Source organism: Hypomesus transpacificus, chromosome 23, assembly GCF_021917145.1.
Source record: "Hypomesus transpacificus isolate Combined female chromosome 23, fHypTra1, whole genome shotgun sequence".
Classification (NCBI taxonomy): Eukaryota; Metazoa; Chordata; class Actinopteri; order Osmeriformes; family Osmeridae; genus Hypomesus; species Hypomesus transpacificus.
In genome coordinates, this window is record NC_061082.1 from 2,530,872 (window position 1) to 2,545,992 (window position 15,121).

General features: G+C 44.5%; 1 protein-coding gene across 2 annotated transcripts in view; it reads right to left on the reverse strand.

Annotated features, from left to right (window-relative positions):
• Positions 1-486: 486 nt before the first annotated feature.
• Positions 487-15,121, reverse strand: part of adarb1b (adenosine deaminase RNA specific B1b) — a 68,256-nt gene continuing 53,621 nt past the window's right edge. The window contains exons 3-11 of one of the 2 annotated variants that reach the window (XM_047046592.1): positions 11,641-11,715; positions 8,617-9,551; positions 6,049-6,163; positions 5,667-5,835; positions 4,711-4,859; positions 4,125-4,293; positions 1,953-2,134; positions 935-1,113; positions 487-750 (exon numbers count right to left, since the gene is read on the reverse strand). In XM_047046592.1, coding sequence (XP_046902548.1) covers positions 574-750; positions 935-1,113; positions 1,953-2,134; positions 4,125-4,293; positions 4,711-4,859; positions 5,667-5,835; positions 6,049-6,163; positions 8,617-9,551; positions 11,641-11,668 — 2,103 coding nt within the window. In that variant the 5' untranslated portion in view covers positions 11,669-11,715 and the 3' untranslated portion in view covers positions 487-573. Of the gene's footprint in view, positions 751-934; positions 1,114-1,952; positions 2,135-4,124; positions 4,294-4,710; positions 4,863-5,666; positions 5,836-6,048; positions 6,164-8,616; positions 9,552-11,640; positions 11,716-15,121 lie in introns of both variants that reach the window. The other variant, XM_047046591.1, reaches the window with a different exon arrangement.

The following is a 15,121-nucleotide window of genomic DNA, read 5'->3' on the forward strand; positions in this document are numbered from 1 at the left end:
CGTGCAGCACTACTTAATGTCTCCCTTCAAACTGCCTTCCTTCACTATAGCCCATAGTTCAAGTATAGAATGTGAAAGACTGTAAACGAACAAACACATCATAACTACAGATAACAGCAGAAATATTCAACTTCAGGGAGCTGTAGTCTGCTTGAACACCATCCATGCAGGGGTTCGGTGCTATCATCTTGATCCTGTTCTTTTGCTAAAACATCAAAAGAGGTCATTAAAATGGAGATAAATGTATAAAAAGAAGAACAGCACAAGGAGGAATGATATCAGAGTGATGAGGACGCACCTTCACACCCATAAGCACACATTCACATACACTCATTCAACAGAGTAGATGCATGGACATGAAGTCTCAGTGGCTGGTGTTATTCCCCCTCTCTTCTCTGGGGAGAAAGGCTCTCTGTGTGTGGGGTGTGATGTGTGTGGTGTGTGGAGGGTGTGATGTGTGTGGTGTGTGGAGGGTGTGATGTGTGGATGGTGTAGTGTGTGGAGAGTGTATTGTGTGGAGGGTGCGGTGTGTGGAGGATGTGGTGTGTGGAGGATGTGGAAGTTGTCCTCTCCTCAAGAGGTCAGGCTGAACTGGTCCTGCTCAATGGGCTTTTTCACCCAGGCTCCCAGGCCGGCCTTGTGGAAGGCCTTGATGAGGGTCTGCTTGGCGGAGTGATACTCCAGTGCTGCCTGCTTGGCCTCGTGGTACAAACTGGGCTTGGGCACCTTGATCCTCAGCGTGGACGAGAGCTGGGGAGAGAACACCAGTTACAGATGACCTACTGACGGGGACGGGGACGGGGGGGTACTAACCCTAACCGTGGTAACTAAAAGATTATAAGACTAGAAGGGGGGCTCGGGGTAATTTGGGTTTGAATTCCCTCTAACCCCCAACTATCACAGTAAGAGACAGGTGACTATGTGCGTCTCCCACCTTGGAGTGCAAGCGCACCCAGCGGCTGTACAGGGCGTGCTTGCAGAGGCGCGAGGCGCGGCCCAGGTCGTCTTTGCCCGTGGTGGCATTGATGACCTCCAGCACCTGGTCACCCACGGCCCAGTTCACACTGAAGTTGGGTGCCTTGCCCGGCTGCCTGGCCTCTGCGTTGCTGATACCTGCAGTCAGAACAAAAACCAGTAACATGTTTGGAAGTTTCACAGAACGGGCATTTATGCATTCTCAACTGAAACTTAAAACAAGAGCCCATTCAGGATGTGAATTAGGTGGTAGTGTTAAAATCTCTGGGTCTGTTCAGCACAGCAAGCTGCAGGGTGGGATTATGATTTAGAAGTTAAATATTGAACAGCCATGTGGAAAAGCCTGTCACAGCAAAACTCCACAAAGCGGAAAAGGTTAATAACGCTGCCATTATCTCCTCAGCTGTAGAGGAGGAAGAGATGGAGGCAGAAGAGGAGAACAGATGAGGAAGACATAGAGTACTGATGGAAAACTGAACACAACCATGAAAGGAGAAGAAAGAGAAGGATGAGAGAAAGGGTTGAGGAAGAAGAGATGTAAAAACAATACAAACAACAGATGTGACCTTCTGAAAAGGGAGTGACCTGAGAAGTTGGCAAAAAGTGATTTTCCAAATTCCACAGCAGGTAAGCAAATGTCACCTCAGATCAAACATGGCCATCTCTCTGATGGGATCAGACATATTCCTGTAAACACCCCTGATTCTCGGTCAAGTTTAACCTTGTTTACTAGAGCAGTGGTGCATGGGAAGAAAAACATGCCCCTATGTTCGTCTATCCACACAGAGATACTGTCACTGCCTGGTCAAGAACAGTGCTTATGTTCAGGAAACATCCATGTCTGGGTGCATGTGTGTGTCCCTGTAATCCATCATACAGAAATTCACTTTGAATAAAACTGGCTCGGTTTATGATGTCATTTATGTCTTTAAATTTTGAATGTCAAGTTGTCCAGCAGACGACGTGTGTACACTGACCGCTGAGCAGGGGTCTGTTGAGGTTGAACTGCTGGGGCAGGTCCTCAATGTCTGCGATGCGCTGGTACATAGCGCGGGACAGGTGGTCCGCGTGGTACAGGCTGCCCAGGATGATGCTGGAGAAGTAGATGGGCTCTGAGAAATAACTCATCAGTGAGCCCTGGATACCCACCACATTCCACCTGACAGAGAAATACAAACACATCGTTCTTTAACATTGTTAGCATCAGGCAGACTCACAAGTATGGAGATATTGCTAAGTCATTGTCTGAGCCCTCACGCACAAACACACAGCATACAAACTCAGTTGTGGGACACGTGCGCACACAAGATAAAAGTAATGGACACTGAAAGTATCCAATTTCCCCTTTTTCTAACAATATTCCAACGTTGTTACATTAGCCATCTTTTCCATTCATTTCCCTGACATGCTCTATGAAGCGCTCGATTCGCCCGCCACAGTGAGAGGAGTTCACAAATGAGACAGCAAAAGAGGCGTGGGGTTAAGAGACCATTACCAGGCGACAGAAACAAGACTCTGACAAACAGCTCTGAAAGCAAACGCTTGTTCCTGTCTCTCTCGGCCCGTAGGTGATGTGTGTGAGAGTGTGTGAAATTAAGAAACAGTTTCCGCAGTCAGATGGAGAACAGGAGACCTCTGGCTGCCTCCGGTGATGATGGCGTCTATTCGCAACAGAAACAGGGATAGGGAAGTGGAGGGGCTGGTCGCTGAGGTGAGTTATTATGGTCCTGTGGTTAGCCCTCCTCTCCCCCATGATTTAGTTTAACAGGAATTTCCAACACCACCAATGGTACTATAGTGCCATTTAGCTCTCAATCAAAGGAACCAATCAATCCACGCAGAACACTTTCCCTAATCGTGGCAAGATTCATGCAGATACATTTTCTTCCCTCAGCACACACTCTTCATCTCATTCCCTGCCCACTTAGACAAGCACCTGCTCTGTGCATGGACACTGTGCCAGGGGAGGTGAGGTGATTACATTCTAAAGGCCTGACAATCAGCTGCTCTTTAAAAAACAGCTTTCAAGTTGGGAACACTTCTAATGAGAGTGTTGAAATAGCAAGAGAAAAGGAGGGAGATGCGACCAGAACTTTCTATATGGCACCACAGGAAAGGGAGGGAAATCACAGGAGGGAGGGGGAGGGGGGGTGAAGTATAAAGCAAAGGAAAGAAACGTGTAGGCCTTGGTCTTGAAAATTCTGCAAAATCTGATAATCAGTTATCCAGGGAAGGCATGCTAGACTCACTGTCACCTGGTAGACGTGAGGAGCGGCAATGTTTAACGGTAGACTGAAGAGGATGTTGTTGATAGATTGTACACGTCCAGCCAGAACCCTACAAGTAACGTCTACTTGGAACTGATAATGGGTTTGGTGCTCGTCCTTTATTATAATGCACGATAATGCATTTTATGAAAAGTTAATTTCCCAAAGTTTGACATGATTGATGTAATGTTATTTTAATTATGATGAACCCATTCTGTGATCCTGCTGTGCTTAACTGACATGCCTGGTTACACAAAGGTTAAACCCAATGTTTTTACAAATTGTATGACATTGCACGATGACAGTGAAACAGTGAGAGAGGTGCGTATATCAGGAAGGAGGGGACGGCTTAGCCTTGAGTGTGCTGCCTGCCAACATGCCTGAGTGTGAGAAGCCATCATTCAGCTGTCCCTGGCGCTGCCTGAAGAAAATCATGTTCAAGTTCAAGTCTTTTATTTGTCAGGTACACAAAACAACAAGGTCAGACTGGGCACTGAAATTCTTAAAACAATGTCAATACATTTGACCTGTAGGAACAAAATCTAGTGGTGGACCAGTAAATAAAACAAAACAGTTTCATAGTTGATGTTCTGTTGGAGTCTTTTCTAAGTAATATTAGTCAATAATATTTTCCAATTGTTAACCAATAGAGCAGCTTAATGTAGTATAGAGGAGGACAGAGCAGTATAGAGGAGGACAGAGCAGTATGGAGCAGTTTAGAGCAACACAGAGCAGTATAGAGGGGGACAGATCAGCATGGAGCAGTATAAAACAGTATAGGGGAGGACAGAGCAGCATAGAGCAGCATAGAGCAGCACTGAACAGTATAGAACAGTAATGAGCAGTATAGAGCCTGCAGAGCAGTATAGAGCAGCAAGTTACCGTGCAATCTTGTCACTGCAGGACATGGTGAGCAGCCTCTCCCCCTGTAGCACCCCGTCCCATGTCTGGAGGGTGTTGCTGGAGCGCACAGGGATGGTGCCCTCCCCAGACTCAATCTTGGTGCGCAGCTGTCCCCTGGCTTTACGGTTGGGATGCCGGTCCCCTTGATCTGGGAGTGAAGGAAATAATGAGCAGACAGGAGTAGAAGGAGATTGTATTCTTTAAGGAAATTATGCAGTATAATCAGAACAAAAAAACTCTTATATCATTAAGGAGTATGGGATATCTCCAGACAATAAGACATTTGTGTGATTGTCATTCAGGGTTTTTCCAGGGTTATTCAACCCTACAACAAAGGAACACTGCTGTACACAGGGAATCACCCTGTCTCCACAATGTTGAATGTCAACACTTTAGGGAAGAAGATGAGAAGTGCTCAATTCTCTTTCTGTTCTTGTTGGATGTCTAATCACAGCAGTACTTATATGTGGAGTAAGATATACACAACTACATAGGAGGAATCTGTTTCCCATTGTGAAAGGATAGGTGTATGTGTTTGAGGAAGTGTGTGTGTGTGCGCATGTACCTTCCATGCCAGCCTCATGCGGTGAGAAGATTCTGGCGTCTCCACAAGGTGAAGTACTGATGTAGAGGTGGAACTGAACATTGTCTTTTAACCGGTACCCTCTCTTCTCACACCGTATAAAGATAGACTTGTGATGGTCTTCCTTGTTGCTGCTAGGGGAAGGAAATCAAATCTTTCAGCAATGGACGCTCATTAAAATAGCCTATTAACATTTTATATATTTTATACACCACGTTACGCACAGTTTCCTACTTTGTATGCTCACAAAAACACTCAAAAAGTTTAACACAAAATAATTGTTCTATTACAATAATAATAGTACATTACACTTGTATACTACTATAAATAGGAGGCAAGCATATTTAGAGCTGATCCCCCCCCCGCTGATGTGGATTAGTCTCATCCCTACAGTACTGTGGGTCTCATCCCTACAGTACTGAGGGTCTCATCCCTAGAGTACTGTGGGTCTCATCCCTACAGTACTGTGGGTCTCATCCCTAGAGTACTGTGGGTCTCATTCCTACAGTACTGTGGGTCTCATCCCTGCAGTACTGAGGGTCTCATCCCTACAGTACTGAGGGTCTCATCCCTACAGTACTGTGGGTCTCATCCCTGCAGTACTGAGGGTCTCATCCCTACAGTACTGAGGGGCTCATCCCAACAGTACTGTGTGGGTCTCATCCCTACAGTACTGTGGGTCTCATCCCTACAGTACTGAGGGTCTCATCCCTACAGTACTGAGGGTCTCATCCCTACAGTACTGTGGGTCTCATCCCTACAGTACTGAGGGTCTCATCCCTAGAGTACTGTGGGTCTCATCCCTACAGTACTGAGGGTCTCATCCCTACAGTACTGAGGGGCTCATCCCTGCAGCACTGTGTGGGTTCTCATCCCTGCAGTACTGTGTGGGTTCTCATCCCTACAGTACTGTGCTTGTGTCTAACCCTAATCCTGACCTGAGGAAGAACTCCAACTGTGTGTAGAGGTACCGGATGAGCGACCGGCGGGCGATGATCTCCGCATGGCAGTCGTTGAGCGCCAGGCCGCGGTCGCTCATGTACTCGCCGTTGATGCACTTTGTCCCCGTGGAGACGCATATGACCTGAGCCTCTTTGACATCTGTGCCTGGGGGGGGGGATGTTTTTAAGACACCACATGTCTGCACACTCAAAGAGATGTTGTGAATAGTTCCAAAGATTAAAATCGTAAGAATACTAAGGGCACTTCAGAAGTAATGAGGTACTGAGTGTAGTTCAGCTGGTAGTGAGATACTGATTACAGTGCCAGGTTAAGTTTAGAGAGAAGCTCATTTCCATCATGCAGGGTGGCTAAGCATACCTGTTGTCATGACAACCCCCGCCAGGACTTTTCGACGTGCATGGGGCGAGGTGAAGTTGTCAGTCAGCTCGCTGAACTTATCCACCACCAGACGAGAGACGGCATCTGCCAAAACCTGGCCAGCACACGCATGCAGCAAACACACCTGGGACTCAGTCCAGATCATAATACACATTGAAACATTCAAACCCCAACACACGTTGCTTGTCATGTTTCTGAGCGCTACGGATGGAACATGCTCCGAGCAGTATTGTACCTGTCACAAGGCTGACATTACAAGTTGGAAGAAAAGAAACAAGAATTTCAAAAACACTAAACAAATCTGGGTTGAGACTCTGAGGTATTTGTAGACATATCTTTTTTGGCATGGCCTCGAATCTTTTAGTATCATCCTCTGTGATAAAAACTCTCAAGTGCTGAAATTCTAGATGCCTTATTTAATATTTAATTTGGAAATACTACTATGAAGGAACCTCAAAAGAACTTTACAAGTTTTTTCCCTTGACAGCTGCCTTTTCTGTCACTGGCTCTTATCCAGTGGTAATATAGTGGAACATTATTACAGCAAAGAAAGCTAACGGCTGAATGGTAACAAATGAAAGAGATTCGTCCACGATCACTTCCCTGGTACTTGCTGGCTGCTGGGCTGTACCAGGATAATGTGACTGCTGAATGTTCGAGTCAATTGCAGCAGGGAAGTAAAAAAAGCTCTAATGCCCTGTGTTATGTAAACATATAAAGGTCTTTGTTGCTTTATGTTTGTGTTCAATTGGAACGCTCATCACTCGTGTCTCCGATTTTCTCATTAGCCTCGTTCAGATGGAAGAGCTTTCGAGAGTACAGCTGAAGGTTCATTTATTTAATATTAATAGACAGAGGATTCATAGAGCTATTAAAAGGTTGCACTATCATTGACATGAGTTGCCCGGTAATGATTCAGATTGACAACCGAGCAAATAATTATGAAACGAAAAAAGAAAAGAAAACTGAGAGGTTCTCAGGAGACGCCTGGAGCTGTTGAAGCTGTTGCTTCCCTTTCCAGGCTGCACTATCTCTCCTCTCACACTGGCATCTTTGACAGTGACATCTTCTGCAGTGTCAAAGGCAGGACACCCTCCCATAACCCCCCACCTCCACTCAAATGAACCCAAGCTTTATTGACAGCCTATGAAAAGGGCAAGTGATTTGCACAGTTTGAACCTTTTTTGGGACAGGAGCAAGCTTGTGTGCACCCTAACCCTAACACTCTGATCAACCTTGACCACTTCAGATACCAAACCTATGAGGCACAAAATAATCCCCTTCCAAAAACTAGAGCATAGTTTTTCTAAAATTGTGTGCTGCTCAAATGTAACAAAAGTAGAAAGTACTATTTACATGTGAAAGGTAGAAGATCATCTGCACATCTCATACTACTGAGATGTCTGTTGAAATCACTGTAGTCCCTGTTTTGACTTGCCTGGGGGACAAGATCCTGGGTCAGAAATTGCTTTCACAAAATTAAAAAGATTGATGTTAATTAAGATACGGGTTTTAGCACCAATAAGGATTATGGAAGTGATAGTAGGTGATATGTAAGAAGAAGTCTCTGCCTCAGAACACAATCTACATATTTTGTTGTCTGTCTTAAAATGTGATTTAATCTGACATTCTTCAAGATTAATCTCATTTTAATTTTCAGTTCATGTTTTAAATTTAGTGATGACTGACAGAGGTCTAAAGTATTCGATTGGGGACTTTCACATGTATTGTAAATGTGACAAGCCTTCAAGTAATGCAAGGTTGTTGTTTACAGATTATGAAAGCTAATGAAAACATTACAATTATGTGTCATATATTGAAATCTGAAAATAGGTGACGAAGATAAGTTTATTTGAATGTTGGCACACCTTAAATCAGCTAACTGAGCAAAATCTAGAAAAGAAAACCCTGACTATAAGACAAGCTTTAACAAGCTACAGCTTTGCTGACAGAGTATGAGTTATTATATTGAGTGACTTCTTCAAAATATTAAATTTAGGATATCTGCTAAAAAGGAAAGTAAAAATTATTGCATCCTAGCATATTTTGAAGATTTCCAACATGAAGACCAATTTACCGGCTCCTGCCACAAATATAAAGTAGTAGTTGACATGTTTTGCATTGGCCTTCAAGAGCATATACATTTCTCTATCGTTAGTTTTTTCCAGAAAATTGCATAAAAAATGTAAAGGGGTCCCTCACTGCATGCACAGCTGACAATGAAATTATTTGATCAAAGCAAATTCAGATTTTCATAAATGTTCAAGAAAGACTTGCATTAGTGTTTTGGGTATCCATAATAAATCATTGAAAAGCCCTAGCATTTTGGAAATGCTCTACTTGTTTGGTACTGAACCATTATGAACAAAATGCTGAAAGACGTTTCCTCATTTAATCCTCGTACTCACTAAAACTAAGTAAACTGCCATTTGTGAAAAGACAGTGAGTATGAGACAATTTACAGTCCACGGTAGGACCTCTGCCAATGCTATTTGATGTATTCCCCCTGATATTCTGACTGCAGCCCTGTGGAGGAGGGGGGATTACCTGAGGCAGGTGTAGCTGCAGCCCCTCTCTGGGTATGGGCTGGCGGGAGGGGGTCTGGTCTAGCTGCATGTTGAAGAGGGCTGACAGGGCTGCCTGGGCAGCTCGGGCCTTGGCCAGCTTCTTGTTGCGTCCTGAGCCCTCAAATGTCTGTGTGTCCACCGTCACAGACATGACAAAGTTCTTGGCATGGCTTTCGCCACTTTCGGACACAAAGTCGTATTTGAGGCCGGGCCGGAGCTCGTTGAGGATCATGACAGGGTTTTTGCCACTGGAGGGGGAGCTGAAGGAGGAGGGGGGGGGCAAGGGGGCTTGGACGAGGTTGCTGCCTGGTGGCACAGGGAGGGGGAACTCCCCAAGGGAAGGGAAGGAGTTGCTGCCGTTAGAGCCCAGGTAGAAGGAGTCCTCTGGCACAGCTGGCGTCTCAAACCCGTTGAAAAGCATATCTGGGAAGTCAGCCTGGTCAGACGTGAAGTCTGTGTTGACTGTCAGAGTCCGCCCCATGGCCAGGTGTGCCTCCGAGGCGTTAGGGAACTGGACAAAGGAACGCAGCGCCTTCTCGGCTGCATTGAGCTTTGCCTTCTTCTTGGTCGGGCCTGTGCCTTCAAACAGCTGCCCATTTACCTCAACAGTCATGACAAACACAGGGGCATGGACTGGGCCGGTCTGGGAGAGGAGCTTATATTGTAGTCCCGGTTTGATCTCATTCAGCTGCATGAGTGCGTTCTTGGGCAAAACCGGCCCAGGGGTTTTCTTCCGCTTCTTGGGTCGGAACTTGGAGTGTGCGTGGCCGTTGTTGCCCTCCTCCAGGGGGCGCTTCCTGGCCCCCCCGCTGCCCCCCCCGCTGCCGTTGGGGAGCTGCTCAGCTCCCGCGGCCCCTTCTTTGGAGGACACGTTGTCCAGATTGCGATTTTCCTTGACGTCAGTGCTGCTCGAACCTGCGGTGCCCAGAAAGAGTAACTTACAATGCCTTCGTTGCAGGACCTTGTAAATGTAAAATTGATAGATTCCTTTATCACTCTTTGAAACTGAGCCAGTGATGTGTGTTCCTTTTATTAATACTGCTCATTTGTTAATAATGATAAGGACTGGACAAGATTCATCAATCCTCCATAAATATAAATATCAAAGCAATCGTATACATTTCATATTTGTTGTTGTGTATATAATATACATTTTTATCATTTTCTGCATGAATTAGAATATTTAGTAGTGGGAAACTATGTAAAGGCCAGTGTAAATAAAGTGTTTGTTTGTGCATTTAACATAACGTGAAATGTGGGTCAGCAAAGGGAAGAGTTGGGGATAAAGATGACGAGCAAGGGTTCCAGTAGCTACAGAACAGACAAACGCGCATACAAACATGCACTAAAATACACGTCTAGCAATCTTCCCTTTGCTGTTAGTTTTAATGGTGGTGTCTGGTTCCTCAAGTTTGACCACATTTACTATTTAGAATGTTGAGCCATCATTCATAATTGATGCTCTGAAATATGTCGAAAAATGAACACACATCACCAAGTCCTGTTGGCAAAGTGGATGGAATTTTGGCAACATTTTCATTTATAACATCCTTCAGCAAAGGCTTGATAGGTTACTCCTTGCGGTACTCAGGGGGAAAGAGAATCCGCAGTGCAAATGAGAATATTTCTGAGGAGGATGGAGGGAGGCTAGAGGGCAGGGAGGAGTGCAGGGTGCATCTCAGAGGCAGGCAAGTGGGAAGGAAGAGGCACATTCCCACAGATAGGTTCTAAAATGTGGTACAATTAGTGGATCTGGTGATGAGACTGTTGTAGACCCCCATCCATTTGGAAAAGACAACCCAGAAACTTCAAACTTCGTACACTCAAAAACTTCAAAACACAGTTCTACACACACAAAAATCTTATGAAAACAACACTCTTCAAGCAACGTTAATGATCTTCCAAAGGAGTTCTAACTCCCTGATAGCATAAGCTCGAAAGATTTCACAACCAAGTCTGATGGAAACTACAGACATGCTTTTGACATCTTTATACGAGGCCACATTTTACAAGCATCAACAAATGAAACATTTTGATCTCAATCTTGTTTCCCAATTCTGCATAGACAGAACTCATCCTTCAAGTCTCTTCATTACATGTGGTGCCAGAGGGAAGGGGGATGAGGTGAGGAAGTGTTTTGAGTGCACATCCAGAGTGCCTCCTGATGTGAGAGTATCACAGATACAAACAGCGGAGGGACTTATAGAACATAAGGGAAGTTATGCACAAGCCAAGCGGGGGGAGAGGGGTTCTTCTACGATCAAAGGAGAGAACAAGGCATATAGATCCTGGAGTATCACTGAAGTGGCTTTAGCCGTGAGTAGAACAAATAACAACTTAATATTATATTAATAATGTCATAGTACTGTATATGTCACAGAGTGAGAGTTATGAGAGTGACTGGAGGAAACACAGTAAAGGGTTAGAGACTTTCTCATTAATGGGAAAAGTTTAAACCAGACAAAGGCTTCATATTTTGCCATGAACTCATTGTAAGAGTTTTATAACCAGTTGAAAGTAGAGAAGGGCCATGGTGGCAGGTAGGTAGTTGGGGGATGATGCACTCATTTAGTAGACAAAGTAGCTGTCTACCCATTATGCAATGGGTTTTGGTTCAGCATAAGCTTGATGTGATTTTAATGTTTTTCAGCAGAGTAGAAAACCGAAGCTGAAAATGGTTTAGAGCCTTATATGCTATGTGAGGGTTTCACACACAGGCAACTCACTAAACCCACAAACAAATAAATGACACACATGCACAAATACAGTATGTGTATTGTTAAGGCACAGCTGTAACACTGGCTAAAAGTACAAAGTTTGGTTTGAAAACAAGTGCCATTACAGCCATAGTCTGAGTCATCATGGTAAACTGTTCATCTGAACACATCTATGGTTTGAGTTGTTTTTAAGTTGGTGACATCACAGCTCCAGGTCATCGACAGAAAGAGGGAGACAACCTCAAACACAGGTGAAGTTAAACATAGTTAGACAGCTGTTCACTCACTCATGTTCTCCTCTTCATCCACATCCATGTTGAAGAATTTCGGCTGGCACTGAGGATGGCCAGCACCCACACCACCTATGGAGCACAGAGTCATGCACCAGTCAAACACTGCCTTTAGGACACACCAGATGGGTTGGTTTGCATGTGCACAAATACACAAATAAGAAATGTGTGGGAATAAACAGGATCCATTTAGTACACACGCAGAATATATGGGAGTTAAACCTATAAGTATCCCAGGCATGGGTGCACACAGGCACACACTTGAGGCAATCACAGCGCCAGAGTAAGTGTATAAATATTCAGAGGTGGAAACTAATCTTTGCCAGAGAGGGGTCTTTGCTGACGGGCAGTTATAGCGAGAGCAGTCTATTGTGACTTTAATATTCCCCGATTAGACCTCATTTCCAGCTGGAGATATACAGCTATTGACATGGACAGGCCTTTTAGTCCTTGACACCACACACACTATGGTGGAGAATGCACTACTACAGTAGGCAAATGTCCACTCATAAAACCTGCCAGACACACAGCTGCATACAGGTCCATAAACTAGACATATTTTAAAGTGGGAAACAAAAAGAAAGTTATTTGTGAACTGAATCTGCGGTTCTGTTTTCTATATAACTGCACTGTCAATCTGACGCTACCATCAAATGAGAAGAAAGACTCAATCTCACACACTACCTTAGTAATACAGGACATATCATTTTCTCTTTTTCTGATGAAGAGTTTTTAGTAAAGGAGAAGAGGAATGCTGAGTTGATGAAGCAGAGAGGGAAAGATGAGGGGAGAGAGTGTGTGTGAGAAAGAGAGAAGAGAGTTTGTGAGAGAGATAGAGAGAAAGATGTCATACTTGTGATCCTAAGCAGATTGTGCTGATTTCAGCTCTCTGCATGTGTCCCTACACACCATTCCTCATGGCAGACACTTTCTTAAGCTAAACTAAAAGGGCCTAATTAATGTAGGCTAATGGTGGGCGACAGCAAATATGATAGCACAATTATCACCCTATTAAAGATTCGTATTCTACCCTATAATTGAAAATGAAAAGGTGGGGGAGGGGTTTGAAGTTAGAGCAACAGAACATCCAGGATCAGGATGCCATCAGCCTGCTTGACACGTACCAATGAAACATTGCACTAAACGGCTATCCTACAATCCTTACTTACAACTAGGGTTGGGTATTGTTTGGGTTTATACAATGCCGGTCCCAAATCAATACTTTAAAAACGGTTCCGGAACCGATACTTGAAAGAGCCACAAAACGACAGTGGATGACATTAAAGAACAGTTTTTATTTTAAAAAATTATCACTGTTGTCTGCCATGTTCTTCGACTTTCCATGTTGTTGTTCCGACTTGGGTTCACGTACATTTTCTCATTCAGGAAATTATTTTTCAATCATGTGTGCTGATGATGCTCCTTATGTCCAATTCGGAGCACCAGAGGGCAACTATTTTAATTGACAGCTCAGGCTTTTAAGTGGCACCGAAATGTGTGTTCTGATTCAGTCCAGTACATACCGGTTATATGGCACCGGGTTTCGGTACCCAACCCTACTTACAACTGGATGCTTCACCATGTGTATATCGTGTTAACAACCATGGCTGGCAAACCGAGTAACTCTGGCAAGCAGAGTAACTGCAGAGTAACAGCTGATCAAAGAGAACATTGCATGCCATGCCAACATGTGTCCAGAAGCAAATGGCATACGATGCCAAGCATCTGCCAGCATGCCAGATCCTTCCGCACAGACCAGTGTTGGCACATCTGTCTCTGCATGTGGTCACACTGTTTGTCCAAAGTCAATCCACCAAGCCTGAGTTAGACAAGCTGGAAGGTCACGGTAGGTTGATGAGAGGAGCAGCATTCTGACTAGGTCTGAGTTATCAAAACAAGATGAGATAGGAAGATGAAAACACTCAAATTCAATCTCGGACGTCTTACGGAACTGAGGGAAATAAGGTGTTTTGATTTGTATTCCAGCCTTTATGGTGCCGCAATAGTGTGGCTCCGTGCATGCTCAGCCTAGGGATGGAGGTGGAGGAAAAATATATAAAAATACAATCCTATTCCAGGTAATGGAGAATCATTATCTCACCCTAAAATGGCTAGTGCTGAACAGCCTTGCCCTTGAACAACAGTGGGAGGCCAAATATGCAGCTGCATGCAGACTTGCAGAATGCTGCGATGAAAGTTGTTTTAATACAGATAAACAAAGTTGTTAAAATTGCCAAACTGTTTCCAACAAAGCAAAATATTCAGCTTGTTCAACAGTCTAAGGATCTCTACTGAAAATGGCTTAGAGGGGTATTCAATATGGTGTGTGTAAAACTGGGCCAACGACAAGATGATAGCTAGCAATTGGTTGACTGACATAATAATTAATCCAAATTTGGGCCACTGAAACCTTGATGGTTTTTGATTGGTCAACTGACAGAATGATGGTTTCTGATTGGTCCACGGACAGTTGAGCTCAGATGAGGACTCCTTCAGTGGCCGACCGGCTGAACTTTACTCACCCTAAATGTCCCGCCCTCTGATTGGCAGGTTGAGAGGAGAGGGCATGTCTGGAGCACTTACCACCCAACATGTTTTAACAGAAGTCTGCCGCCTCACACTTCAACTGAGCTACACAACTGTAATTCAAAACCATTTCAACTGAAAGATCAGAAAGTTGCATTCCAATAAATGTCTGGAAAATACACCACTCAGGCATGTCATCCAGCGCCTCTCTGCCACAGCGTGTTGTGAGAGGACTGTTGTCTCCCGTTAGCCACTGAGGTGTCAGCTGAACATGTTCTGCTCCTTCAGTCGTCTCTACAGAGACTTGACGACAACACAGCCTAAGTTTGGCCTCGCACGGCCTCCTCTCAGACACACAGACTGTCTTAACACAACACTGCAGAGCAGATCCCTCAACCTTCTCTTCTCAAACCCTGGCAGAGTTAGGCTAAATCCCAATACTCCCCCTTACCCCTACCCCTTACCCCTAGCCCTTAGTTTACCCCTAGCCCTTGGCCCTCGAAACTGAGGGGTAAGGGTTACATATCCCTAAGATATGCGACGCCACTTGGTTACGGGTACGTCATCTAGCACGTATCGATATCTCCAAAGCAAGTAGTGTTATTCACTGATATCAGACGAAATTTGCTGCTAATGGAGTTTACTTAAAACTGTAGACATGCTAGTCAGAGAAATGCGGGACTGTTGTGCAAATCAGCACTGTAACATTAGCGTAGTAAACTAGCGATTTTTAGAAATGTTTCGATTAGGAAAATGGTTGCAAATATATGTGCATTGCACAAAACAAGACTGTCATGATTTTTTTATCAATTAAGCCGAAAGTATTACATTTATCGGACTCTGGACGATCTGGCCGCCATTGTTGCCGGTCGCGCAGTATTCACGTAGCCCTAGGTTTCAACTAAGCTCCCGATCTTACTTGGTTTTAAGGGGTGTATACCCCTTCGTCTTA